Below are 27,640 nucleotides of genomic sequence, written 5' to 3'. Positions count from 1 at the left end.
AAGATAATTGTTGAGTTGGTTTAATAGTACTTTATTTCATAACTTTGTGTTCTTATATTTAGGTTCATCGCATTCTTCTGTTAGAAGAAACTGTTTACAGAGTGAGGCCAAAGAACCAACCAACTCTTTTAAGACAGTTCTGAGGAAATATTCTGACAATGAAAATAGTTATGCTAATGTAATAATACCTGAGGATCTTAATTATAAAGAAGCAAAAATTAAAGAAAAGCCAGGAACTGATTTTCTGCCATGCTTTCAGGAAAGACAATGTGAAGATGCTTCAAAAAGCCAAAAGGTTTCATATATAAAAGAAAAGGTATTGGTTGCAGCATGCCATTCTGTAGTACAGCCTGCAGAAATGGAATGTCATGGTTTTCACTTTGAATCACAGGGAAGTTTTTTAGATGTTCTTCCTAACACCAGTACTCCTACTTCCAAAGGTCCTCTTTCAAATCCAGTTGTGGTTTCTAGAGGAAAAGACTTATATGAAATGCCAGAGAAATTTAAGGTTAAGAATTATGAAACTGATACTGAATTAACTCAAAACATTTCTTTGGAAAAAAATCCCAAAATATATGTTTTAAATGGAAGTTTGAAAAAAGCTGAGGTTTTGCCACCTGAAAATTGCATAAAAATAGCATCACCTTCAGTGAAGTTGGAATTTAATCAAAATAAAAATCTAACAGTAAACCAAAAAGACCAAGAAGAAACCTCTTTAATTTCAGAAATAAGTGTCCATCTAAATTCTGAAGAAGGAATTTTCCCAGGCAATGAGAATAACTTCATTTCTCAAAGAACGAGGCAAAGAAACAGTCCTGTTTTAGGAACTACTGAGGAACTCTATGAAGCAGACCTTAGTTGTGTAAAAGAACCCATTTTTAATAACTGTATGATGGTAATTGATACAGACATAGATGATAAACAAGCAGCCCATGTTTTGATTACAGAAGGTTTTAGCTCATCAGATAATATCTATGATCTTACAGAAGAGAACAAAAATAGTGCAAAGCAGAATTTAAAAAGAACTCTCAGTCAAGAGTTAAAATCAAATTCTTCCTTGGATATAAAAGATATAAAATCAAACCGAAATAATTATTATGAAGACAAATGGTCAGGGCTCTTAAATCCACTTACAGATCATAGTTTTAGAGGTGGCTTCAGAACAGCTTCGAATAAAGAAATAAAACTCTCTGAACATAACATTAAGAAGAGTAAAGTGCTCTTCAAAGATATTGAAGAAAAATATCCTACTAGTTTACCTTGTGTTGAAATTGCATATACAAATACCTTAACATTAGATCACCAAAAGAAGCTAAGCAAATTTAACATATCCAACTCAAAGTTAGTTAATACTGTTTCTCCATCTGTTCAGAGTGGTACATTTATTCCTGACTGTGAAAATAATCATACATCCCCTTTAAAGCAAGATATCAGTGCAAACCATAATTTAACACCTAGCCAAAGGGCAGAAGTTACAGAACTTTCTACTATATTAGAGGAATCAGGGAGTCAATTTGAATTCACACAGTTTAGAAAACCGTGCCACAGAGCACAAAATCTTACATATGAAGTGCCTGGAAACCAGATGGCTGACTCTAATCACACTTCTGATGCTTCATCTCAAGGTCAGGTAGATAGAAGTGAGAAACTTAAAGATGTTGCCGGAATTAAACAGACCTCTGCTTGCTTACTGAAAAACTATAACAAAAGTACAGGTGAAAGTGAAAAGGAGTTTCGAGGTTTTTATTCTGCTCTTGGTACAAAACTCAGTATTTCTACTGAAGCTCTGCAAAAAGCTTTGAAACTATTCAGTGACATTGATATTATTCACGAGGAGACTTCTGTAGAAGCAGAGCCAAGATTTTCTTCCAATAATAGTCATGATTCTTTTGTTTCAGCACATAAGATAGAAAGTCACACCAATAATAAAAATTTACTTGAGAAAAATAGTAAATGCCAACTCATATTACAAAATAATATTGAAATGACCCCTGGCATTATTTGTGAAGAAAATACTGAAAATTACATGAGAAATACTGGAAGTAAATGTAACAGATGTACTGATATGAGCAGAAGTATTTGTAAACTACAAGAATCTGATGGCACTGACTCAAGTAGGAATGATGATAAAGTTTATATTCATAAAGATGAAAGTAATTTGCAGTGTACTGATAGGCATAATATATATATCAAATCAGCTAGCCAGTTCACAAAAGAAGGAAACATACAGACTAAAGAATGCTTGTCAGACTTAACTTGTTTGGAAGTTATGAAAGCTGAAGAAACATGTCTTACCAATTCCTCTAATAAAGAACAATTAACTGTAGGTAAGAAGGAGCAAAATATAAAAGATTTTGATATAACCTTTCAGACTACAAGTGGGAAAAATAATAGAGTCCCTGAAGAATCTTCACGTGAAGTTTCAATTTTCTTTGATAAACACATGGGAGAAATAAGTAACTTTTCAAATTCCTTTAATTCTGAATTACTTTCTGGCATCATTAAGAGCAAAGTGGATATTTCATGTCATGGGGAAACAGACATGACTGAAAACAAAATATCAGAAGAAGGTATCCCAGTTGGTAATGAAAAGCAACCATCTGACTATAAAATGGGAAAGATCAAAGAACATACTCTCCTGGGTTTTCATACTGCTGGTGGGAAAAAAGTAAAAATTGCCAAGGAATCTCTGGAAACAGTGAAAAATCTTTTTCATGAAAAAGATGTTGGTAAAATCTCCAGTTTTGGTTATCAAGAAACAAAGATACTAAAGTACAGAGAAGACTCTAAAGAAAGGCTTGATTTAACATATGAGAGAATTGAAATAACTGTCCCCAAATGTGAAGAAATGCAGAACTCTCTAGATGATAAAAAGTTTGTTTATAGGGAGCCTAGGATACTACCCAAGCTAAGCGATAATTTGTATGAGCAAACTGAAAATCTCAAAACCTCAAAGAACATTTCTTTGCAAGTTAAAGTACATGAAAATATAGAGGAAGAAACAGAAAAATGCTCTACAGCTTGTTGCACAAATCAACCTACAGCTTTGGTGTTTTACACAGGACATGGTAGAAAAATTCCCGTGAGTCAGTCCTCACTGTCTAAAGCAAAACAGTGGCTTAGAGAAGAATTGGATGATCATCTAGAAGAAATAAATACTGCCAAAGTTGTACATGCAAACAAGTACACTAATGATTATGTATGGAAAGTGTCATATGAAAATAGTTTAAACCGTATTGTAACTGAAAATGACAAAAATCATCTCTCTGAAGAGCAAGATTCAGCCTATTTAAGTAACTGTAGTATATCTAATAGTAGATCATACCATTCTGACTTGTGTCATTCCAATGATCTATACTCAGGACATTCTTCAAAAAATAACAGTGTTTCTGGTATTGAGGCAGTCATAAATGTCAAAGACAAGAAAATCACTTGTTTTTCTGAAGTAGTATCTGCTATTAGAGAAGCAAATATACATTCGCAAACTGTAAATGAAAATACTTGTGCTCAGAAACTTGTGACTGACTCTTCACTGTGCAAAAATAAAAATCCAGCCATGAATTTGGCTACCCCTGATCCAAATAATTTTGAGATAGGGTCACTTACATCCAGTACAGCTACTAGTAAAATAGTCTGCATTTCAAATGAAAAAATTAAAGTGGAAGAAGTATTTACTGACAACTGCAAGAATATAGTCAAGCAAAACACTGAGAATAAACTAGATACTTGCCAAACAAAAATCATGGCAGATAAGGCATTAGACGATTCAAAGGCTGTTGTCATTAATAACTCTGCAGATAATGACTTCATGGATTCACATAAGGCCTTTGCTGACATTCAAAATGAACGCATTTTACGCCATAACCAGGGTACATCTGGATTGGAGAAAGCTTCTAAAGTATCACCTTGTGTTTCAAAAATTCCAGAGAAGTGTGAACTTAATATAGGGACGTTTCCCCCATCAGTCTCTTCTAAAAATACTTTGGGGATTTTTAGCACAGCAAGTGGAAAATCTGTAGAAGTATCAGATGCTTCATTACAAAAGGCAAGACAGGTGTTTGCTGAGATAGAAGATGATACTAAGCAACTTGCTTCCACAGAATCCCTTAAAAATAATGAGCATTCAGAGAGATTTACAAGAGAAGAAAATACTGTGGCGCATTTTCCCCAGAATGAACTGTCACCCCCCAAATCCTTTTCCTATAATGTAAATTCAGCTGCTTTCTCTGGATTTAATACAGCAAGTGGAAAACAAGTTGTGGTTTCAGCAAGTGCCTTACATAGAGTTAAGGGTATGTTCGAGGAATTCGACTTACTCAAAGCTGAACGTACCTTGCAGCATTCACCTACCTCTGGACAAGAAGCATCAAAAATACTTCCTTGTACTGATAAGAGAACCTCAGTACACACTATAAATTCCAAAATGCAAAGGGCTATTAATAATGAATTTAAATTATTATATAACTCTAATATTGAAAGTGGTTCTTCCGAAAATCAGGCTATTAAAGTTTCTCCATATCTGTCTAAGAAAGACAAACAATTGGCAGTACAAACCAGCCCATCACTTGCTGAGAATACTCATCTTTTGGGAAAAGAACAAGCTTTGCCTAAAACCATAAAAATGGAAGTTGGCAAGAAATCTTTTTCTAATGTTCCTGTGAAAACAAATGCAGAAGATTGTTCTACTTACTCCAGAGATCCAGAAAACCATTTTGAAACAGAAGCAGTAGAGATTGCCAAAGCTTTTATGGAAGATGGTGAACTAACAGATCCTGAACCACCAGCATGTGTCAAAAAGTCACTGTTTACAGGATCCAAGAATGAGGATGTTGTTTTGCTAAATTCCAGAACTGGGAAAAGAAGAGGAATTGCCCTTAACTGGTTTGGTATGTATTATTTTTATGGTTGTGCAAGTGTTTTGTTCATCTTGGCCCTAGTAATGCTAGCAATTATAAATCTTGTGACGATATCCTATTTTTAGATATTATTAATATAGTTATAATTGAGAAGTTACTGTTAAAAGTTTGACTTTTAAGAAAATCTGCCTAATGCTAACTTACTAAATGTTTTCACGTATATAACAGAGTGGTAGTGACTGACTCTTTAAAAACTTGAAAGTTGGGCCGGGCACTGGTGGCTCACACCTGTAATTCTAGCTACTCACGAGCCTGAGATTTGAGAATCATGGTTCAAAGCCAGCCCAGGCAAGGAAAGTCTGCGAGACTCTTATCTCCAAATAACCACCAGAAAGTGTTAGAGCGCTTGCCTTGCATTGAATAGCTCAGGAACAGCACCCAGGCCCAGAGTTCAAGCCCCATGACCAACCAAAAAAAAAAAAAAAACTTGAAAGTTGGGTTTCTAGTTATTACCACTTTCTGAGTGCTATATTATATTCAGTTATACTACTTTCTACCACCTATTTAACTTCTCTGAATCTCAGTTTCCACATCTATAAACTATAGCTAATAGAGTGAGGAAAGGGGTGACGTCCAAAAAGAAATGTGCTAATTACCTGACTTATATAACTGCAGCCCTTCTGTATATCACCTTTATAATAACAATAGATAGATAGAAAATACCTCTCACAGGGGCTGGGAAGGTGGCCCAGTGGTAGAGTGCTTGGCTTGCATGCATGAGGCCCTGGGTCCAATTCTTCAGCACCACATAAGCAGAAAAAGCCAGAAGTGGAGCTGTGGCTCAAGTGGTGAGCGCTAGCCTTGAGCTGAAGAGCTGAGGGACAGCGCCCAGGCCCAGAGTTCAGGCCCCACAACTGACAAAAACAAAAAAACAAAAACAGAAAATACCTCTCACGAGGTAATTGTGAACATAAAATAGTGTATGTAAATTAATTGTATATATAATAGCATATTAATAGTGTATTAAAATATTGTATGTCAACTTGGTAAATGTTGGCTTGCTTCATATTTTTCATTTACAAAGTTTTCTAGCAGTTGCTATTACTAAGTAACAGCCCAATCTTAGTGCTATTTTTGACTATAGTCTAAATTTATTTATTTATAGAGGTACTAGAGACTGAACTCTTAAGCGATATCCCCAGTACTAACTTTTCTTTTAATGATTTAAGTGTAGGTTTTTTTTTTTTTACTGGCTGTACGAGAAATGTCAAATTATCAAATCTATCAGCTAGTAGTTACAATTAAAGTAAATGTTAAAACTAACTCTTCAGTTCCCAAGTGGATAATGTTGAAAATACTAGCTCCATTAAAATCTGTAAATTCATAGACTCTTGAGTTATACTTGCCCTATTATATCACTAAAAAACTTCGAAGCCTATCAGTTTGCTCATCGGTCTACAGGTTTACTTTGTCTAGTGTTCTTCAGGTCACATTCTATGAACCTTACTACAGGAGCACAGCATAGGAATATAATACCTTAAATTATTTGTTGTTCCTTAAAACAAAATTCTGAAGTACATATGCTTTAAGATATTCATAATTCTTTTGTGGGAAATGTTGGCTTTATAGCAACCCATCCTATTCTGTGTGTGGAGTGGCTTTCTACCAACTTGGACTTCTACACATTCTTACCAGTGTTACTATTTAATTTTCCTTGCTTCTGTTCTCACTTCTATGTAGCTTCAGCAGCCTCTGGTTATTTTCACCACACAGAACCTTTTCTGAACCACTTTAAAATATGGATCAAGCCTCACATGGATATTTTCACTTATTAAATCTTACAAATTCATTCCCCATAAAAAAGCATAAAAAAATAGAAGTGCTGTTGCCACATAACTCAGTGGAAAATGCATAATTTGGCATGGAGATGCATAATTTGAGTTATGGTTTCTCTTAGCCTCTGTAGAACTTTTAAGTAAATGTTGCTATTCCTAATGTTTTAATGTAATTTGGTAATATTTTAAAAATCTATTTACTAACTTCAAAGCCCTATATAATAATTTCATTTCTTGAGTTTTATATTCTTCTGAAAAGAGTTTGAAGAAATTTTGTATGTCCTTATTGCCAGTAAACCTAAAATTACATTTAATCTGATATATGGCAATATCTGTTCATCCTGTAGGCCTCATTAAATAGTAGTATTTTAAAATAGTAGTATTTTAAAAGTAGTACAAGTTAAATTGACAATTTTTCTTTCAAAGTACAATCATTGCTTTTTAAAATTATAATTATGTAATTTAACATAATGTAAGAATCAGTACTTTAGTTTTTTAAAATGAGCTATAGGCTTTTGAAAAATGAGAGTGACATACTTAACAAACATGTATTGGAATTTCTTTTTAGAAGAACCTCCAATCAAAAGAAACTTGTTAAGTGAATTTGACAAGATAATGGAACATGAAGAAAAATCTCTAAAGGCTTTAAAAAGCACTCCAGATGGTAAAACTTGCTAAATAACTATGCATAGTATTTGGGTGTATCTATTAGAAAAGATTTTACAATGTGGCTTAGCTGGTAAACTTACATCTTGTCCTGTTTGTCAAGTGGACTTTTCCTAGTATGATGCTGACGTTGTTTGTAAGTGGAAATTGTGAAATTACTAAAATACTGACAATTTAATAAAAGGCTAAAAGAATTTAGTAAAGCACTTTAGTAAATTCAGATCTCAGGTTCCTGAGTCCAGTTAGACTTGATGTCTGTCATTCCACAAAAATCAGCTTTCCTAAGTCACATGGTAGTCTTTGTCTTGACAGCTGGACATTTCTCAATCCTTATTTGACATTTTCTTTCAGCCACATTAGACAGAGTTAAATTATTTTTTCCACATAATTACAGTCTCTTTTTTCTCTTATATGACTGTTCTCTTACAGTCTTCTTTGTAGTGTCTGCACTGGGGCTTGAACTCAGAGTTTGGGCACTGCCCCTTAGGTTGGCCCTTTAGGTGAGCCACAGCTCCACCTTGAGCTTTTTGGTGATTAATTGGATATAAAGAGTCTCAGAGACTTTCCTTCATGGGCTGGTTTCAACACTGTCCCCAGTGTGATTGCATGTGTGAGCTGCCAGCACCCAGCTCTTACAGTCATCTTTATGGGTCTTCCTTGTTCTTTTCTTACTCTAAACAAGAGTACCCCAAGGATCCCTGTGCCTCTTATAAATTTCTTTAGCTTTGTATCTCTGTCTAAATTTCATTGGCTACCAAAGCTATATCTGTAGTTTTAGCCTGACCTCAAGCTCCACACTCACTCTTTTGCGTACTTACACATCTAATTAAAATACAGTACTCATCTCAAATTTTCCTATGGCTAATGTTGAATCCTCATTCTATTTGTACTCCAGACTTGTTCTTTGTGTTGTTTTTCCTTTCTCAATAAGGTACAATACTATTCTGCCAACTTACTACATCAAAACAGGGTGTTATTTGTATTCTTTTGTTTTCTCATTCCCCATACCCAGCCCATCACTAAATCATGTAAGTTCTACCTTCAAAAATGTAAGAATTGGGTCTGGGAAGGTGGCTTAGTTGTAGAGTGCTTGCCTTGCATGCATGAGGCCCTGGGTTTGATTCCTCAGCACCACATAAGCAGAAAAAGAAGCCAGAAGTGGCGCTGTGGCTCAAGTGGTAGAGTGCTAGCCTTGAGCTGAAGAGCTGAGGGACAGCACCCAGGCCCAGAGTTCAGGCCCCTCAACTGGGGGGGGGGGGGATATATATACATACATATATATATATATACATATATATATATATATATATATACATACATACATACATACATACATACATATATATATATATATATATATATATATATATATATATATATATATATATATATATATATATATATATATATGGCTCACACATGTAAACATAACTACTCAGGAAGCTGAGATCTGAGGATTGCTATTTATGGCCCACCCAAGTAAGAAAGTCTGTGAGACTCTTAACTCCAGTTAACCACCAAAAAGCCATAAGTGAAGCTATAGCTCCATGATACTGTGCTAGCCTTGAGCAAAAATTGCTTTAAGCCCCAGGACCTGTGTGTGCGTGCGTGCGTGCGTGTATGTGCGGGCACACACACAGAGACACATACACAGAGTGTGTCTGCAATGCCCTGGATTCAGTTCCTAGCACTGAAAAAAAAAATTGTTAAGTGTAGTACATGCCTATAAGTCTTGCACTGGGGAGATTGGTTGAGGCAGTGAGATCATGAGTTAGAGGCCAGCTCGGGGTATATAATGAGTTTTAAGGCTACCTGAACCATATATTGAGACTGTCTCAAAAAAAAGAAAACAACACAAGTTCTGCTCTCCATTAGTATTTGAGATTATAGGCTGATCTACCATGCCCAGCTTTAAATTTTTTATTAGGAACATTTCACATACAGAAAAATTAAGGGACTAAAATGAGTGTCCTAGCACCCTCATTTCTACCACTAGACTCAACAGTTTTTGTTTTGTTTTTTAAAGGAGGAAGCATGCATTTATTTTTATTTATTTTGGGGGGGGGGGTCCGGTTGTGGGGCCTGAACTCTGGGCCTGGGCGCTCTCCCTCAGGTCTTCAGCTCAAGCACACACAGCACCACTTCTGGCTTTTTTCTTTTTGCTTATGTGGTGCTGAGGAATCGAACTCAGGGCCTCATGCATGCAAGGCAAGCGCTCTACCACTGAGCCACCTTCTTAGCCCGAGTTAATGGTTTTTGCTGTATTTGTTTTATCTATGTATGAAGAAGAGGTTGAGAGAGAGTTATTAGTATTTTGGGGGGGGCGGGTCCAGTTGTGGGCCTAACTCTGGGCCTGGGTGCCGTCCCTCAGCTCTTCAGCTCAAGGCTAGTGCTCTACCACTTGAGCCACAGTGCCACTTCCAGCTTTTTTTTCCTGCTTATGTGGTGCTGAGGAATTGAACCCAGGGCCTCATGCATGCAAGGCAAGCGCTCTACCACTGAGCCACTTTCCCAGCCCCGAGAGTTATTAGTATTAAGATGAGATTTTTTGTTATTGTTTGGTTGGTTTTGCTTTGTTTTTGCCAGTCCTGAGGCTTGAATTACAGGCCTGGGTACTGTCCCTTGTGCTTCTTTTAGTTCAAGGCCAGCTTGAGCCACAGTACCACTTCCAGCTTTTTTGGTAGTTTTCTAAGAGTCTCACAGACTTTCCTGCCTAGGCTGGCTTTGAACCACAATGCTCAGATCTCAGCCTTCTGAGTAGCCAGGATTACAGGCATGAACCACCAGTGCTTTTTGTGTTAGTTTTAACAGCTTGGATCCTCTAAAAGGGCTGTGTGTACTCTCCCTTAGTTCTGTAGGCTTCCTGTTGAGAATCTCAGTATGTAAATAAGTTTCAAATTCATAGTATCAGTATTGGCTACTAACAATAAAACTACCTGGGAAATTTAAGAATTCTTCATCCTTAGAATGCATTAAGGATATATTGTCATGTTAAGTGAAATAAGCCAAGCTCAGAGAAATATATGTCACATGTTTCATTCATATGCAGATTTACACTACTAAAAAATATGACATGATTGTGAAAGAGGTACTGTTTAGAGGAGACCAGCAGGAGAGGATGGTGAAGGGTGAATTTAATAGAGGTACATTGTATATATGCATATAAAAAAGGAACTTTAGCAGAAGGAGGGATACAAAGAATAATAAAGGCAGTGAATTTGAGCAAAGTATATGTAAATATCACAATGAAACATCTTCGTACAATGAATTAAAGAATTACTGTTAATAAAAATATTTTCTAAAACTTTTTCTGTAGTTTTCTATAGTTAGAATACTTGTGTTCCAGTGTCAATATGAATAATTCTTCTGTATAAGTTTACCAATTTGATCATTAATCTTGTTTCCTTCCATTTGTTTCCAGTCTAGGATTTTCTGTTTCTTGTTTAGTTTTACATTTGAATTAGCAAACCATTTCAATAATACATTTGTAGACATATAGGAAGATATACTTGGAGTAGTCTTAATTTCATCCCTGTCACTTCATACTATTTTAATTTTCTCACCTCTTTTTTCATGGCTTTCAATTTATCCTTTTAACATTTCTTTTTGTAAAAAGAAGTATATATGTGGGTGTCTGTATACACACTCATTCTCATCACTCTTCTTACTCCAAAAGTATAATGTGTACATTTTATACATCTTGTTTATTACTTACTTAAAAAATTACCTAGAGATTGGCTCCTTAATGAGTAAACATCTTATTTTTGTGGTTACATAGTGCTTGATCAGTGGCTTTATCAGTATATCTTAGTCAGCCAGTCCTAATTAAATGACTAATTAGAGGTTTGATGGGTATAAGTTACATAATGAAAGTGAATAAAGCTTTACATCTGAACCTTTAGATCTGATATTTACATTGGCAGTTGGCTAACACTTTTGAATTATGATTATTAACATCAACTGACTAAATTTATAACTTCCTCTATATGTTTGTACTGTGATTTGTTATATAGTCCTCTATATGTTTGTACTGTGATTTATTTGGCATATAGTTATAATTTGAAAATCAACTGTTTTAATAATTACTATTTACTAAATATCAATTAAATGCATTGAAAATTTGAAAGTCTGAAAATTTGGGGGTGAACATCTATAATAATGTATAATAAAAATAGAAAATAAAATTTCTCCATTTTCATTAATAGTGAAATTATTTTTCTAGGCGTAATGAAAGATAGGAGATTGTACATGCGTCTAGAGCCAATTACCTGTGAACCCTTTCGGTAAGATGTGTTTATAAATTTTTGTGTCATCTTTTGGTTGTTTTTTTTTTGTTTTGTTTTTGTTTTTGTGTGCTGATGCTCATGAGGCTTGCACTCAGGGCCTATACATTGTCCGTGAGCTTTTCAACTCTAGGCTTGTGCTCTACCATTTAGGCCACAGCTCCACTCTGAGTTAATTACCCTTGAGTTCAAGCTTCAATACCGGCACAAAATAATAAGTCTGTATATGTTCAATACAAACACAATTATTTTTAATAGTTTTTTCTCAATCATTTTCAATCCATTTTTAGTTGAATCTGCAAATGCAGAGTCCATGAACATAGAGGATCAATTATATTTCCTCCCAAAATTTTACCAAAACAACATATTTACAAAGAGATAGGAAGACTAGAAAAGAAGGCCACAACCTCAATTTTTCAAAGAATTCAGAAAACCAATTTGATGCTAGCTAGTATTGAGGATAGAAGAGAACTAGCCATTTTACATCGTAAAAAGTCTTGCAGCCAGACATGTTGGTGCATGCCTGAAATTCTATCTGTGCTGGAGGCCATTGGTGGTAGTAGTATTTGAGTTAGAGGCCACCTTAGGCAAATGGAAGTCCCTATGTGAAAAATAACTAAACCAAGAAAGGGTTGCAACATGGCTTTAGTGGCCTGAACTCAAACCCCAGTACCACACACACACACACACATGCCTCAAGAGTCAGGAATTGGTTTCATGTAACTTCAGAAATGAGTGGTGAAAAAGGAAGCCAAAAATCAGAAGATCAGTTGATAATAGATTTATCAAACAGTTATAAACCCCTTCTTTTTCTTAGTGAGCTATAAAACAATCTTTGGCTCACTCTAGCAACACTAGTGGTTTGTGCTTCAGACAGACTATACAAGAACTTCTTTATTGGAGAACAAACGAGATAAAAAGGAAGGCAGAAGTCGTGCACCAAAGGCAAGAGAATAATTTAATATGTATTCTTTCAATGTTGAGGAACAATGCCCTATCCCATTCCCCTCAAGTCTTCTTCCTCCCCACTCAGCTTCTGGAACGGTAGTAGCTAAACTTTGGTTCTTGAGGACTTCTGGTTAGTCTACAGCATAGCTGACAATCAGCAAGTGCCATCTTTATTTATTTTTATTTTTTGCCAATCCTGAGGCTTGAACTCAGGACCTGGGCACTGTCCCTTAGCTTCTTTTGCTCAACATTACCACTCTACCACAGCATCACTTCCCACTTCATCTATTTAAATGGTACTGAGGAATTGAACCCAGGACTTCATGCATGCTAGGCAAGCACTCTACCACTAAACCATATTCCTAGCCCATGTCCCATCTTTATAGCAAGAACTACAAACAATCTTTTGACTTCCTAGTCTTTTTTTTTTTCTTGTGGATTGTAGGGCTTGAACTCTGGTTCCTCAGCTCTTCATCTCAAGGCTAGCACTCTACCACTTGAGCCACAGAGCCACTTCCGGCTTTTTCTGCTTATGTGGTGCTGAGGCATCAAACCCAGGGCCTCATGCATGCTAGGCAAGCACTCTACCACTGAGTCACCTTCCCAGCCCCTTCCTAGTCTTAAATATGAACAGAATATAGATTGGCATCAGAAAAAACAAAAATAAAACAACCAAGAATAACTAATGAAAACAACTTAAACACTATTCAGCAAGAAGGGATCTTTTTTATTTTTATTTTTTTACTTTTTAATTATTTTACTTTTACTATAACCATTCAACTTATAGTTCATGAGCACAATGCATCTGTTTTTTACTATCTTTATGTAATTGTATAAAGGAATTGTCTCTCAGCAAAGCAGTTTATGAATACAATGCATCTTGGTCATGCCCCTTCACTTTTCTTTTTTGGTGCGGGGGGGGGGGAGTGGGGTGGAAGGAAAGTGGGGAAAAAAATGAAAGAGGGGGTAACAAGTTTGACAAGAAATGTACTCACTACCTTATGTATGTAACTGTAATCCCTCTGTACATCACCATGACAATTTTTTTAAAGGGAACTTTTTAAAAATATACATTCATATATATAGGAAAATATACAAATATTAGGAAATGTATGTATATATAGTTATATAGATAAGTGAGGAAGTAGTCGCCTTGAATTTAAAGTGTTAGTAACCCTAATAACCCTATACCTTCTAAATGCTTTTTACATTTTTAGAAGCATCTAGTTAAGCCAAGCCATTACTATCTAAGCTACAATTTCTCACAGTGTAAAGTTGAAAATAACAGTGATGATATTAACAGTTAATATTTACTGGGCTTTTTTTCTGTACTAGGCATTCTTCTTTGTACTTTATTATATCCTGTTTAAAGATCATTGAATATTTACTAACAGATCTAAAAAACTGTCTCAAGAGATGGCAAAAGTTGTAAGATAGGAAATATACTAGATGTTGATATATATACCAGTGGCTCATGCCCATAATAAGTTGTACCTACTGAGAAGGCTGAGATGTGAGGATCATAGTTCAAAACCAGCTTAGGAAGGAAAGTTCATTAGACCAGCCCCTTAGTTTAAGCCCCAGGAGTCGGGGGTTAGGAGGAGGGAAGAGAGGGAGACTATATATTTTACAATAATAGAACACAATTATCTGTAAAATATACCTAAAATGTGCTTTTTTGCAGTTGCAAAAAGTTCCCTTCTTCCATAACATAAATGTTGCAAATTGACTATATACTTTGGGAAGATGGGGAGAAACATGAGAGAAAAGGATGGAGTATACATATTATACTGTGGTGATGGTAGTAACAAAGCCAAATCATCATTTTCCATTGTGAGAGATCTTTAGCAACTTTATTGAGAACAATTTCTATCAATACTAGGCAAAAGGAGAGTTCACGGCATGGAAATGAGGAAGTAAAGGAAATAAAAATAGCTAGTATAGTCAGGTGCCTATAATCCTAGCTAATAGAAGGCTGAAACCTAGAAATTGAAGTTCAAGGCAGAAAAGTCTCCATCTCTAAAATAAACAGCAAAAAAACTAAGCTGAATATGTGGCTAAAAGTGTTACCATGCCAGCCAAGCAAGCAAGCTATGTGAGCATACAGCCATCAGTTCAAACCCTAGTACTAGCAAAAAGAAAAAAATAGCTTGATATAAATACTTTAAGAAGATTGAACATAAAGGGTAGATTACAATGAGTATTAGCTTAAGGAAGAGATAAAGCTGATAAACAAAACTGGGTTTTTGGTTTTTTGGTTTTTGCCAATCCTGGGGATTGAACTTAGAGTCTAGGCATTGTCCCTGAGCTTCTTTTTGCTCAAGGCTAGTGTTCTACCACTTGAGTCATAGTACCACTTCTGGCTTTTTCTGTTTATGTGGTACTGAGGAATTGAACCTGGGGTTTCATGCATGCTAGGCCCACATTCCCAACCAACAAAACAAGTTTTTTGTGGGTTTGGGTTTTTTTGTTGTTTTTTGTTTTGTTTTGTTTTTGTCAGTCCTGGAACTTGAACTCTGGGCCTGGGTGCTGACCCTCTGCTCTTCAGCTCAAGGCTAACACTCTACCACTTAAGCCACAGCACCACTTCCGGTTTTCTAGTGGTTAATTGGAGATTAGAGTCTCATGGACTTTCCTGCCACAGCTGGCTTTGAACGGCCATCCTCAAATCTCAGCCTCCTGAGCAGCTAGGATTATAAGCGTGAGCCACCAGCACCTGGCAACAAAACTGTTTTAAGGGTAAGACTTTTAGAACTAAAAGATGAATATATAGGTGAAGGAAAGAAAGTAGGATAATGGCTGACAGAGTAAGGCTCCCAAGGGGACTGAGTTATTAAGTGGGGCTGATAGTTCCAGAGAAGGTGGTAGCCATACAGAAGAGGAAGGATAGGTGTTTCTCTAGTAAAGGAGGTGGGAATACTATGGTAGAACTGGAGAGTCCACACACTCAGACAGTTCATGTTGGGCAGGTTCCTTCTGTTGTATGTTGTCAGATGCTGGGATGAATATGGAAAGAGTTGGTATTGTTTTACAGTTGCAATTGTGACAAGTACAAAGTAATTACCAGAATAGGATTGCCATTAAGCATTTGAGGGTCCACCAAAAAAAAAAAAAAAAATATATATATATATATATATATTCCCAAATATTATGTACATGTGCCAGTAAATAATCAGACTTACTCTCTTCCTAATGTAGCACAACTAAAGAACGGCAAGAAATGCAGAATCCAAATGTTACTGCACCTGATAAAGGATTTCTGTCTAAACCTCATCTTGACAAACACCTGGAAAAATCTTCAAGCAATTTACCAGATTCAGGACAGTTGGTTCATAAAATTCCCAATACAAGAAATGAAACTATGAGACAATCAGTTACTATAGGCAAATTGGCCAAAGTCTTTGTCCCACCTTTCAAAGTGAAATCACATCTTCACAAAGATGAACATCATGTTAGCAAGCAAACTAATTTTGAAGAAGAAAAACAAAAACAAAGAAAAATAGAGGAATGTGGTTCCAGTGATTGCAAAAACATTAACAGTGAGATTCATCAGTTTAGCAAAGACAGCTCCTGTCAAGAAGCAACTATGATTTTCACAAAGTGTAAAGAACCTTTAGGTATTGCATAATAATTTGTGTGACAGTTTTATCATTTGGTTAGATATTTCTCTTACTAAATAATATCCCAAGTTTTTTTTTAATTTCTTTTTACAATGCTGACACCTCACACTTGAGTTAAGCTAGCATATACTTCAGCCCACAGAACCTTTTCTTATGTTTCAGGTTTTCTAAATTCAAGGATTAGGTTCAAATTAGTTTTAATATTACCCTTTCAAATATAACTACTTGTAGAATTTCTTCTTCCTTTTTCTCTCTCTCTCTCTCTCTTTCTCTCTCTCTTTCCTTCTTTCCTTCTTTCCTTCTTTCCTTCTTTCTTTCTTTCTTTCTTTCTTTCTTTCTTTCTTTCTTTCTTTCTTTCTTTCTTTCTTTCTTTCTTTCTTTCTTTCTTTCTTTCTTTCTTTCTTTTTTTTGCTGCCAGTCCTAGACTATACCACAGTGCAACTTCTGGCTTTTGGTACTGAGGAATTAAACCCAGGTCTTCATGCATGATAGCAAACACTCTACTACTAAGCCACCTTCCCAACCCCTAGAATTTCTTTAAAAGTTGGGGAGGGTGGCTGGGAAGGTGGCTGTGTTAGGGTGATTGCCTAGCTTGCATGAGGCCCTGGGTTTGATTCCTCTGCACCATATAAACAGAAAAAGCCAGAAGTGGTGCTATGGCTCAAGTGGTAGAACGCCAGCCTTGAGATGAAGAGCTGAGAGACAGTGCCCAGGCCCAGAGTTCAAGCCCTGTGACTGAGAAAAAAAATAAATAATGCTAGAGTCAGCCACATAATGGGACTCTGTCTCAAAAACTAAACAAATTTAGAAAGCTATGTGACATACATCCCAGGACTGCTATTATTAGAATATACTTTTTTAAAATGGTACTACTAATTTTCTTCTAAAATGGGGATACAAATAATACATTTATGCTAGGCACCAGTGCCTCACACCTGTAATCCTAGCTACTCAGGAGGCTGAGATCTGAGGATCGTGGTTCAGAGCCAGCCTGGTCAGGAAAGGCAATGAGACTAATCTCCAATTAACCACCAGAAAACCAGAAGTGGCATTGGGCTCAAGTGGTAGAGCACTAGCCTTGAGCTGAAGAGCTGAGGGACAGCCCCAGGCCCAGAGTTCTAGTACCATGACTGACAAAACACAGCAAAAAAATAATTCTTTATATAGTTGAAATTATTGCATCTCTAAAAACTTAAAAAGGATAGTGACTCCCTTTTTCTCTGCATATAAACAGACCAAGTTGAAATACATAATTTTATAAAGTAGGCTGTGCTTTTAAAATTGACATTCTTTTTGTGTTTTTATTTTTGCAAATTATTGTTTAACAGATTTAATTACAAGCCTTCAGAATGCCAGAGATAATCAGTCTGCACGAATTATGAACAAAGAAAGGCAACGTATCTTTCCACAACCAGGCAGTCTGTATCTTGCAAAAACATCCACCCTGCCTCGAATCTCTCTGAAAGAAGCTGTAGGAAACCAGATTCCCTCTGCATATTCTCATAAGCAGGTACCCATTTGTCTGCAATGCTAGTAGCTTTTGTAGCGAAAGGAAACTTTGTTATTAATTGGGATCTCCAAATTGTGTTTAAAGAATGAACAAATTGCCAGTGTGAATGAATAAAATCAGCCTACAGTAGCAGGTTCCCTTTCCTTTGCCTTACCTTGCAAACGTAATCTGTTTTGTTTTTCCCTCTCATACTGTAAGGGCTTTCAACTAGGCAGAAGAGAATAGTCATCTCGAAGTAAAGGACAAATGATTGATATCCCAAGCTTTCTATTGTTTTAAAAAAATGACTCTGGGCTGGGAAGGTGGCTTAATGGTAGAGTGCTTGCCTAACATGTATGAAGTCCTGGGTTCCATTCCTCAGTCCCACATAGAAAAAGCTAGAAGTGGCACTGTGGCTCAAGTGGTAGAGTGCTAGCCTTGAGCAAAAGAAGCTCAGGGACAGTGCCCAGGCTCTTGAGTTCAAGCCCCAGGACTGGCAAAAAAAAAAATCTTTTTTAAATGACTCTGGTTAAGCCACTACTACATAGGAAGAATTTTTCTCAATGGAAAATTGGAAAACATAGTAACTTTAACAACTAAAATTTATTAAGGCTTTTCTGCATGCTACACACTCTTAACACTTTACATGCATCAGTCATATCTTGCTTAATCCTCATAACTCCCCAAAAGAAAAGACAACATGATTTTGTACATTATTTAATTTAGTCACCAATTAAAACCAGGAGGGCCATAATTCCAAAGCAAGGATCTGCCTCCAGAGTTAAGCACTGCACAAAGAAAAACATACACTGGGTTCAACATGAGGGTTGACTAGGCCCATGTAAAAACACACAAGCTTTTCCCTTGTTTCTCCTTTCTATTTTGAACTTAGGAGTCTTCATTGTGTGAGTGTGCATTCTCACATGAACACATGCCACCCTGTACTGGGTCTTGAATTCAGGGCCTCCTGCTCTTTTTCATTCAAGGCTGGTGCTCTACTACATAATCCACATTGCCTGTTTTTTTGCTGGTTAATTGGAAATTAACCAGGATTGTCTGCCCAGTCTAGCTTCAAATGGATTTTTTTCTTTTTAAACCCAGTATTTCCCTTTTGCAGATTTAGCAAGAAGGAATAAAGAGTGCAATGAATTATTGAATTTATAGGTCACTTACAATACATTCAAAATTTTTTAGCTTTTTTTTTTTTTTTTTTTTCATTGTGATGGTTGAAATCTGGGCCTAGGTGCTTCTCCCTGAGCTTTTCGGCTCAAAGCTAGTGCTCTAATACTTTGAGCCACAGCACCACTTCTGGTTTTCTGGTGGTTAGAGATAAGAGACTCATGGACTTTACTGTCTGGACTGGCTTTGAACCATGATCTTCAGATCTCAGCTTCCTGATAGCTAGGATTACAGACATGAGCCTCTGGCACCCAGCTCTTTAGCTTTTATTATACAAATTTTTTCTTGAGTATGTGTGTGTTTCACATACCAAATCCAGGGCTTTGCTCAGGCTAAGCACATAATCTGCCACTGAATTATATCCCTATAGTAGTAAATATTTTTTAATATTAAGGTGTTGTATAGAAGGGTTACCATTTCATAAGTCAGGTAATGCGTACACTTAATTTTTTGAACAGTGTCACCCCTTCCTTCACCTTTCCCCAAGTTTCACCTCTTATCCCTGCCCACCTAAATATTTTTATTGTTAACAATTTAGTATTTAAATGCAAAGTTTTAAAAGGTTACTTTCAGCTTAATTGTTTTTATTCTACAACTTTATGTATTTGACTCATTAAATTTTTGTATTTCTTCAGCTTTATATGTATGGCGTTTCGAAGCATTGTATAAAAATAAACAGCAAAAATGCTGAGTCTTTTCAGTTTCATACTGAGGATTATTTTAGTAAGGAAGATTTACATTCTGGAAAAGGAATTCAGTTGGCTGATGGGGGATGGCTCATACCATCTGAGGATGGAAAGGCTGGAAAAGAAGAATTTTATAGGTACTGTATGTAAAAGGAGGTTTTATGTTAACTTTTACATTTTCTGTCTTCCCTGTCTTCACAATTGCCTTTTGTTTCTTTTTCATTATGGCTCCTGAATTAAAAAGTTGGTTAAAATTTGTGTGTGCGCCCCCCTGGTCACTGTCCCTGAGCTATTTTGCTCAAGGTTAGCATTCTACCACATGAGCCACAGCTCCACTTCAATCTTACTGCCTGGGCTGGCTTCAAAGCATGAGTCTCAGATCTCAGCTTCCCAAGTAGTTAGGACTACAGGCAAGAAATCTTAATTTTTAGCATAATTATGAAATCTAATTTTTATGCTTCATATTATTTTAGACAATGATTATGAATGTGTTTTTATTGTTCCTATGCACTTAAAAAGAACTGATGGGGAAAGTTAAATTTAAATTGGCCTATGGTAGACCCAAGAATATGTCTTACTCATTTATATTGTAGATTTAGTGAATGTAAAATATAACTATGCCAGGCACCAGTGGCTCACACCTGTCATAATCCTAGCTGTTGAGTAGGAGAGTTAAGGTCTGATGACTGCAGTTCAAAGCCAGCCTAGGCAGGAAATTCTATGAGGCTCTTATCTCCAATTATCTACCAGAAAGCCAGAAATAAAGGTGCAACTCAATGGGTAGAGCACCAGCCTTAGGCAAAAAAGATCAGGGATAGCACTTAGGCTCTGAGTTCAGGCCCTAAGACCAGCACATACTGATATTTTAATAAATAAAAATAAAACGAAAATTTGGGCTTGGAAGGTAGCTCAGCGGTAGAGTGCATGTCTTGCAAGCATGAGGCCCTGGGTTCAATTCCTCAGCACCACATAAACAAAAAAAGCCGGAAGTGGTGCTGTGGCTCCAGTGGTAGAGCCCTAGCCTTGAGCTGAAGAGCTGAGGGACAGCGCCCAGACCCAGAGTTCAGGCCCCATGACTGGCCAAAAAAAAAAAAAAAAACCGAAAATTTAAAAAATTAAATAATAGTTATAAAAATAACTAGAAAATCTCAGTACTCTAAAACATCAACAGGATGGAAAGTATATTACCACATTTGATTCTATTACAGTATGGAAAGTATATTACCACATTTGATTCTATTGTTTACACAAACACAATTTTTCTCTCTATCAGGATATATTACCACATATTAATGTCAATCCTTTCTCCAGTACCTTTCCTCTTGAAAATCTCTTTCCACATTTAATGTCTTTCCAAAATTAATAGTTTTGGGACCGTAGTAAAACTTTTCCTGAATTTTCAAGAAACTTTTTGGAGTGTTTTTGTTGTTTTATTATTATTTTTATTTTGTTAGTTTATTTTGGTGTCGGTCCTGGGGCTTGAACTTGGAGCCTGGAAGCTATCCCTGAGCTTAAAGCGCACTATCATTTGAGCCACAGTTTCACTTCCAACTTTTCTGGTAGTTTATTGTAGATAATAGTTTCATGGACTTTCCTGCCCAAGCTGGCTTCAAACTGTAATCCTTAGATCTCAACCTCCTGAGTAGCTGGGAGTATAAGCATGAGCCATTGGCACCTCGCTATTGATTGTCTTTTGATCATTCAACAAATATTTGTTGAGCACCTTCTATGTACAGGTACTATTCTGAGAACTAGGATAGATAATAAAGCAAAGCAAAAAGATCTCTGTCCTATTGAGTCTTATATTTTAGAGGCGATAGAAGACAGAAAGATTTTTAAATAAATAAATTGCATGTTAAAAGTTAGAAAAGTGGTAGAGTAAGGGAAATTACTATTCCTGTATCATCCCAAAAGCATCCCTGAGTCAGTGACATTTTATAAATGTCCTGGAGGTGTTACTGAAAGTTATCACAGGACAGTCAGGAAACACGTAGGAGGCTTTGGTGGAGGAAGCATACTTGAAGTAATCAAAAAAAAGAAGGAAATTAGTATAGTTGGAGTGCCGTGGGAAGAAGACAGGAGAACTAGGTGAGATGGGAGTGTAGCTCAGTGCTACAGTGCTTGCCAATATGCACGTGGTCCTCGGTTTGATCCTTGGCAGCGCCAAAGAAAGGAGGGGAGTTTAAAGCAGAAAGAAACATGAATGATTGGAAGAGGAGAGGCAGAAAGATGGGACCTCAGAGATATTCCTGAGAAACTTGACATTTATTCCTTAAGTAGTTATTTATTTATTTGTTTGTTTGTTTGTTTTGTCAGTCGTGGGGCCTGAACTCTGGGCCTGGGCGCTGTCCCTCAGCTCTTCAGCTCAAGAATAGCGCTTTACCACTTGAGCCACAGCACCACCTCCAGCTTTTTCTGCTTTTTTGTGGTGCTGAGGAATGGAACCCAGGGCCTCATGTATATGAGGCAAGCTCTCTACCACTGAGCTACCTTCCCAGCCCAAGTAGCAATTTTTTTATTCTGAGTAAACCATTAGAAAGTTTAAGAAGGTGATGTGGTCAGACTTATTTTCAAAAACAACTGTGACTGCCTTGGACCTTGGCCTGGAGAAATAGGAACAAGGGTAGAAACTGAGAGTCTAGGAAGCTGTTGTTATAATCAAAATGTGAGATCGTTGATGGGACTCGGCTTGGGAGTTGGTAAGATGCAGTTTGATTCTGAGTGTTTTTGGAAGGTGGCACCATCAAAATTTTCTTAAGAATTGTATCTAGAGTATGAGAAGAGGATAACAGTGCCCCCAAAGATTACTTTTTCAAAATGGCTGAAAGAACAGTTGCCATGTAACTACCAGACTGAGAAGAGCAAAAGATGGAAGGGAAATTGAGAGCTCATCTTTGAATATTTGAAACTTGAGATGTGATAGTAGACATGTAGGTAAACAGTTTTGGAGTATGAGAGAAGTTCAAGAGTTGTCAGCCTATAGATGGAACTTAAAGCCATGAAAAAGAGAATGATACCAGACATGGTGGCACATGCCTGAAATCCAGTGTTTGGGAAACTTAGGCAGGATTTGAGTTTGAGGCCAGCCTGGACTACATACCAAGCATCTGTCTTAAAATTTAAAAGGAAAGAGAGAGGGAGAGACTGACAGACTGAGAACGACCAAAAAAGTTAGAAATAAATGCAAAAAAGTATAGTATATTTGTTGCATGCACATGATCAAGTTTCAGGAATAGAAAATACCTGACTATGACAGTTGCTGTTGGAGAAAATTGTTAAGTTGAAGAATGAGAACTGACCCACTGCCTTTACCACTGTAGAGGTTATTCAAGTTTTAGTAAAAAATAATTCATTAGATTGGTAGAGTGAAAGTCTGATTAAAGTACAGTTAAATGGCAATTGAAGAAGAGGAGTTAGAAACAATGAATACAGTTGCCTTTTCAGGAATTGCCAAGCAGAAAGGTAGAGAAAGGGAAAGTATTTAGAAGGCAAAGTAGGAACAAAAGGTGGTATTTCTGATTTGTTTGTGTGCTTTACAAAAAAAAAAAAAAAGAAAATGTGCTGGTAAATTTTGCCAGATACAGAAAGAACAATTGGTGATGTGATGTATGAGCTAGTCATATATCTTATGTCTCTTTCTATTTCTGTAACAAAACCAAGAGATAATCAATTTAGAAAGAGAAAATGTTTCCCATTTTAAAGGTTTCAGTTTATGATTGATTGGTGGGCTTTTAGTTTTTGAGTCTGAGACAAGGCACACATAATGATGGGAGTGATGGAGGAGAACCCCTTACCTCCTGGCCAGAATGCAAAAGAAACAGGGTCCCATTATCCCCTTCAAGGACAGACCAGTATACCTTGCCTCTTCATAATATTAGGGTTAAGTTTCAACATGAAGTTTGGAGAAGTTATTTAAACTGGCAAAGAAATGATACTCAGAGGAGGTGTATTAAAAGGCATTAGTTTACTTGTGTATTTTAATGTAGCAAAGAAAAATCCCTTTTAATGTTGATGGATACTGTCCAGTAAAGAGGGAAATATTAATGATACATTTGCAGAGCCATGTTCTAAGTATATGATCTTGATTATATAACAGTATGGGAGCTAGTACACAAATAAGGGGCGGTGCCAAATGTAAAGATATAGGTACTATAGGTGTAGAGGGGGAACTGAATTCAGGTTCTCTTTTGATTATTTCTGTTAATACTAAGCATAAAAACAAGAAATGTGGCAGAATTAGAAATTTGAGAAGAGAGAAGGAAAACCCCAGAACTATAGCAGATCATTCTTTTTTTATTATTGTTACATTTTTGTATTGTACATTTTTATTGTTGTTATAATACAATTACATGAGCAAGGCAATGCGTACATTTTTTTTTTTTTTTTTTGGTCGTGGGGCTTGAACTCTGGGCTTGGGTGCTGTCCCTCAGTTCTTCAGCTCAAGGCTAGCACTCTACCACCTGAGCTACAGTGCCACTTCCGGTTTTCTGGTGGTTTGTTGGAGATAAGAGTTTCACGGACTTTCCTGCCTGGGCTGGCTTTGAACCTCTTTTCTCAGATCTCAGCCTCCTGAGTAGCTAGGATTACAGGCGTGAGCCACCAGCACCCGGCATGAGTACATTTCTTATCAAGCATTGTTACCTCCTCCTTTGTTTCCCCTTCCCATCTCCCCCCATCCCCCCCCACACACACACACATAGCAGATCATTCTTGTATAATTTCCTTTTTTTTTTTTCTGTCAGTCATGGGGCCTGACCTCTGTGCCTGAGCGTTGTCCTTCAGCTCTTCAACTCAAGGCTAGCACTCTACCACTTGAGCCACAGCACCACTTTAGGCTTTTTCTGCTTATGTGGTGCTGAGGAATGAAACCCAGGGCCTTATGCATACAAGGCAAGCTCTCTACCACTGAGCCAGCTTCCCAGCCCCTCTTGTGTAATTTCTAAAAACTATTCTCTTTAATAAGAAAAATAAAGCTGGGTGCTGGTGGCTGTAATCCTAGCTACTCAATAGGCTGAGATATGGAAGATGGTGATTCTAGGAAATCCTGGGCAGAAAAGTACACTAGATGCCATTTCCAAAATAACCAGAAAATTGAAAAAACAAAAAACACTGCGAAGATGTAGCTCAAGTAGTAGAGCCAAGCTAAGCAAGGGCAAGGCTATGAATTCAAATCCCAGTATTACTGAAAAGTAAGAAAATAATCTAAAATAAAATTATTGACTCATTTTCCAGAAACACCTCTATGAGTTGAAATTATTATTTTGACTGTTTTCTTAAATGGAGTTTTCATTCATATGCTACATCATTAAATAATTTAATACTTTATTTGTATGCTCTATGTTATATTTTTCAAAACTATATAAAGATATTGTGGATTATATGTTCACTCATACAAACTTACTGAATGATATTGCACAGTTGAGTTTTTTATACAGGTAATAATCATTGTTGTTGAATCCAGTTTCATACTATGTGGTTTTCATTATTCTGTTTATTTGTTCAGGGCTCTGTGTGACACCCCTGGTGTGGATCCAAAACTTATTTCTAGAGCTTGGGCCTATAATCATTACAGATGGCTTATATGGAAGCTGGCAGCTATGGAATTTTCTTTTCCTAAGGAATTTGCTAATAGATGCCTAAACCCAGAAAGGGTGCTTCTTCAACTAAAGTACAGGTAAGTTGAAAGCATCGCTTTCAGTAATTATATACTGCTGTATGATTCAGGCTCTTGTGTAGCCTACAACTTTGTGTGAAAGACAATGTAAAAAGCCAGATGCTGGTGACTCAGCCCTATAATCCTAGCTACTTAGGAGCCTGAGAGTCAAAGGTTAACACCCGCCAAACAACCCTGAAAGGTTTTTTTGTTTTTTTATTGTGAGAATAGCGTACAGAGGAGTTACAATTACATGGGCAAGATAACGAGTACATTTCTTATCAAGCATTGTTGCCTCCTCTTTGTTTCCCCTTCCCATCCCTTCCCATACTCCCCTCTCCCCCTGCAAGGTTTTTATCTGCAATTACCAGCAAAAAGCCAAAAGTAGAGGTGTGGTTCATCAGCCTTGAGTGAAAAAGTGTAGCAAGAGCTCAAGGCCCTGAGTTCAAGCACCAGTACTGAAACCAAAAAAAAAAAAAGATGTAGAAGCCAGTGGTCAGTTACAGCTCCCATGGCACACTGTTAATTCATGTTGTGTAGAGCTGTTCTCTCATCACCTCTCAGATGCCCCCTTATTTCCCCTTTCCTCCCTCCCTGCCCCCTTTAAAAACTTCTTGGTTGTTTTTTTTTTTTTTTTTCCAGGGCTGAGGACCAAACCCAGGCCTTGTGCGCGCCGGGTGGGCGCCCTTCCGCTGGGCTTAAACCCCCTGCCCCTAAAAACTTCTTGGAATATGAGAAGAATATGAATTGCTAATTTGAGCCATTATTTGGGAGTCCCAAATAAAGCATTTTTGCCCTTAGTATGCATATTTTAACAACATAAATTTTAATACATATCATTTCAAGATAAAAGTGTTTAAATCATCCCAGCATTTCTTTGACAAATTAATTTTTATTCCCAGTATTTCAGTGACTTTGTTTACAATGAAGTTCTGTATGCACAGTTTCTAAAGTAGGCATTTGGTTTTTACTTTTAGATATGACATGGAAATTGATAGAAGCAAAAGGTCAGCCATAAAAAAGATCATGGAAAGGGATGATACACCTGCAAAGACACTGGTTCTCTGTGTTTCTGACATCATTTCAAGTACATCTGAAACTTGTAGCAACAAAACTGATGGTGCAGATACCAAAAATGTGGCGATGCTCGAACTTACAGATGGATGGTATCCTGTCAAGGCCCAGTTAGACCCTCCGCTCCTAGCTCTCTTAAAGAATGGGAGATTGGCTGTGGGACATAAGATCATTACTCATGGAGCAGAGCTGATAGGCTCCCCTGATGCCTGTGCACCTCTGGAAGCCCCAGACTCTCTTATGTTAAAGGTGAGTTCGGTTAATGTGCACTCTTCTAAGAAGCAGTCACTGAGTCACTTCAATTCTAGAGAACTTTTACACTTAAGGTACCATATTTAGTTATATCATTAAGGATGCTGCATTTCTTCAAAGTATACTGGTAATCTTAATATAAGCAGCAGACAATTTGAGTTGTTTGAGGGAGAACCAGAGTTATTTCTTGAGCTAAATGTAATTTGAATTAGAGAACAAAAGTAATTGTGCACCAGAATTGAGTTTTGGTACCTCGAGCCCTTATTGCCCTTGATTCGCCTAGTTTTGCTTCTCCCCTTTTTCTTGGCTCAGTTCCTAGTCCAGTTACACCGTAGAGATTTAGATTTAAGTACTTCTCAAATATGTAGTAATAAATGAACTTTTCATCACTGTGTAGATTTGAAACCATGTTCGCAGGGTATTGTCATGTTGAATGATGTGCAGTATTGCTGTTGGAATTTATTTATGAGGTAACACTGTTGATGATTTACTTCTCTTGTATTTTCAATCCCTCTAATTAAGGAAGGCATTTTGTAAATTAAGCATACTTAAGGTAAAATACTTATTTTGCTTTAACTCCATGTTGGGCCATTCCCCCCCTCAGTCCCTTTCTGAGGATTGCTACCATGGCCTGGTATATGCAAGGCAGGTGAACACTGAGCTGTATACCCAGCCTCTGATACATGTTTTAAAAATATAAAATATAGGGCTGGGAAGGTGACTCAGTGGTAGAGCACTTGCCTTGCATGCATGAGGCCCTGAGTTCGATTCCTCAGCACCACATAAGCAAAAAAATAGATAAAATATATTAGGATTTATTTATATATATATATATATTTATAAATATAATCACATACACAAAAGTACATAAAGGATTATAAATAAGACACAAAAGCCTGATGTATAGCATTCCTAGCTGTGGCTAACACCTGAAACATACACTGACTACATGAAAAGAATACAGGCTTAGGCTTTGGTTCATTTCATTGCATTGCCATTTATTACCATAATTTTCAGGCAGCTTATTTAGCTTGTCATCCTTTTACAGAAAAGGCAGATAAAAATGCCTCCTTGCAAGGCAGTTAAATGCTTTAGAAAG

At 36.8% G+C, this 27,640-nt stretch overlaps 1 protein-coding gene across 2 annotated transcripts in view; it reads left to right on the top strand.

The window, feature by feature from the left end:
• Brca2 (BRCA2 DNA repair associated) overlaps positions 1-27,640 on the top strand; it is a 63,881-nt gene that overhangs the window by 16,581 nt on the left and 19,660 nt on the right. For both annotated transcript variants that reach the window (XM_070003002.1, XM_070003001.1), the window contains exons 11-18: positions 63-4,886; positions 7,260-7,355; positions 11,580-11,640; positions 15,787-16,205; positions 17,537-17,718; positions 19,512-19,699; positions 25,066-25,236; positions 26,193-26,538. In XM_070003002.1, the coding sequence (XP_069859103.1) occupies positions 63-4,886; positions 7,260-7,355; positions 11,580-11,640; positions 15,787-16,205; positions 17,537-17,718; positions 19,512-19,699; positions 25,066-25,236; positions 26,193-26,538 (6,287 nt within the window). The remainder of the gene's footprint in view (positions 1-62; positions 4,887-7,259; positions 7,356-11,579; positions 11,641-15,786; positions 16,206-17,536; positions 17,719-19,511; positions 19,700-25,065; positions 25,237-26,192; positions 26,539-27,640) is intronic.

The sequence above is a fragment of the Dipodomys merriami genome, unplaced genomic scaffold (assembly GCF_024711535.1).
Source record: "Dipodomys merriami isolate MVZ:Mamm:240054 unplaced genomic scaffold, mDipMer1.0.p SCAF_6, whole genome shotgun sequence".
Taxonomy (NCBI): domain Eukaryota; kingdom Metazoa; phylum Chordata; class Mammalia; order Rodentia; family Heteromyidae; genus Dipodomys; species Dipodomys merriami.
This window is presented reverse-complemented; position numbering and strand designations above follow the sequence as displayed.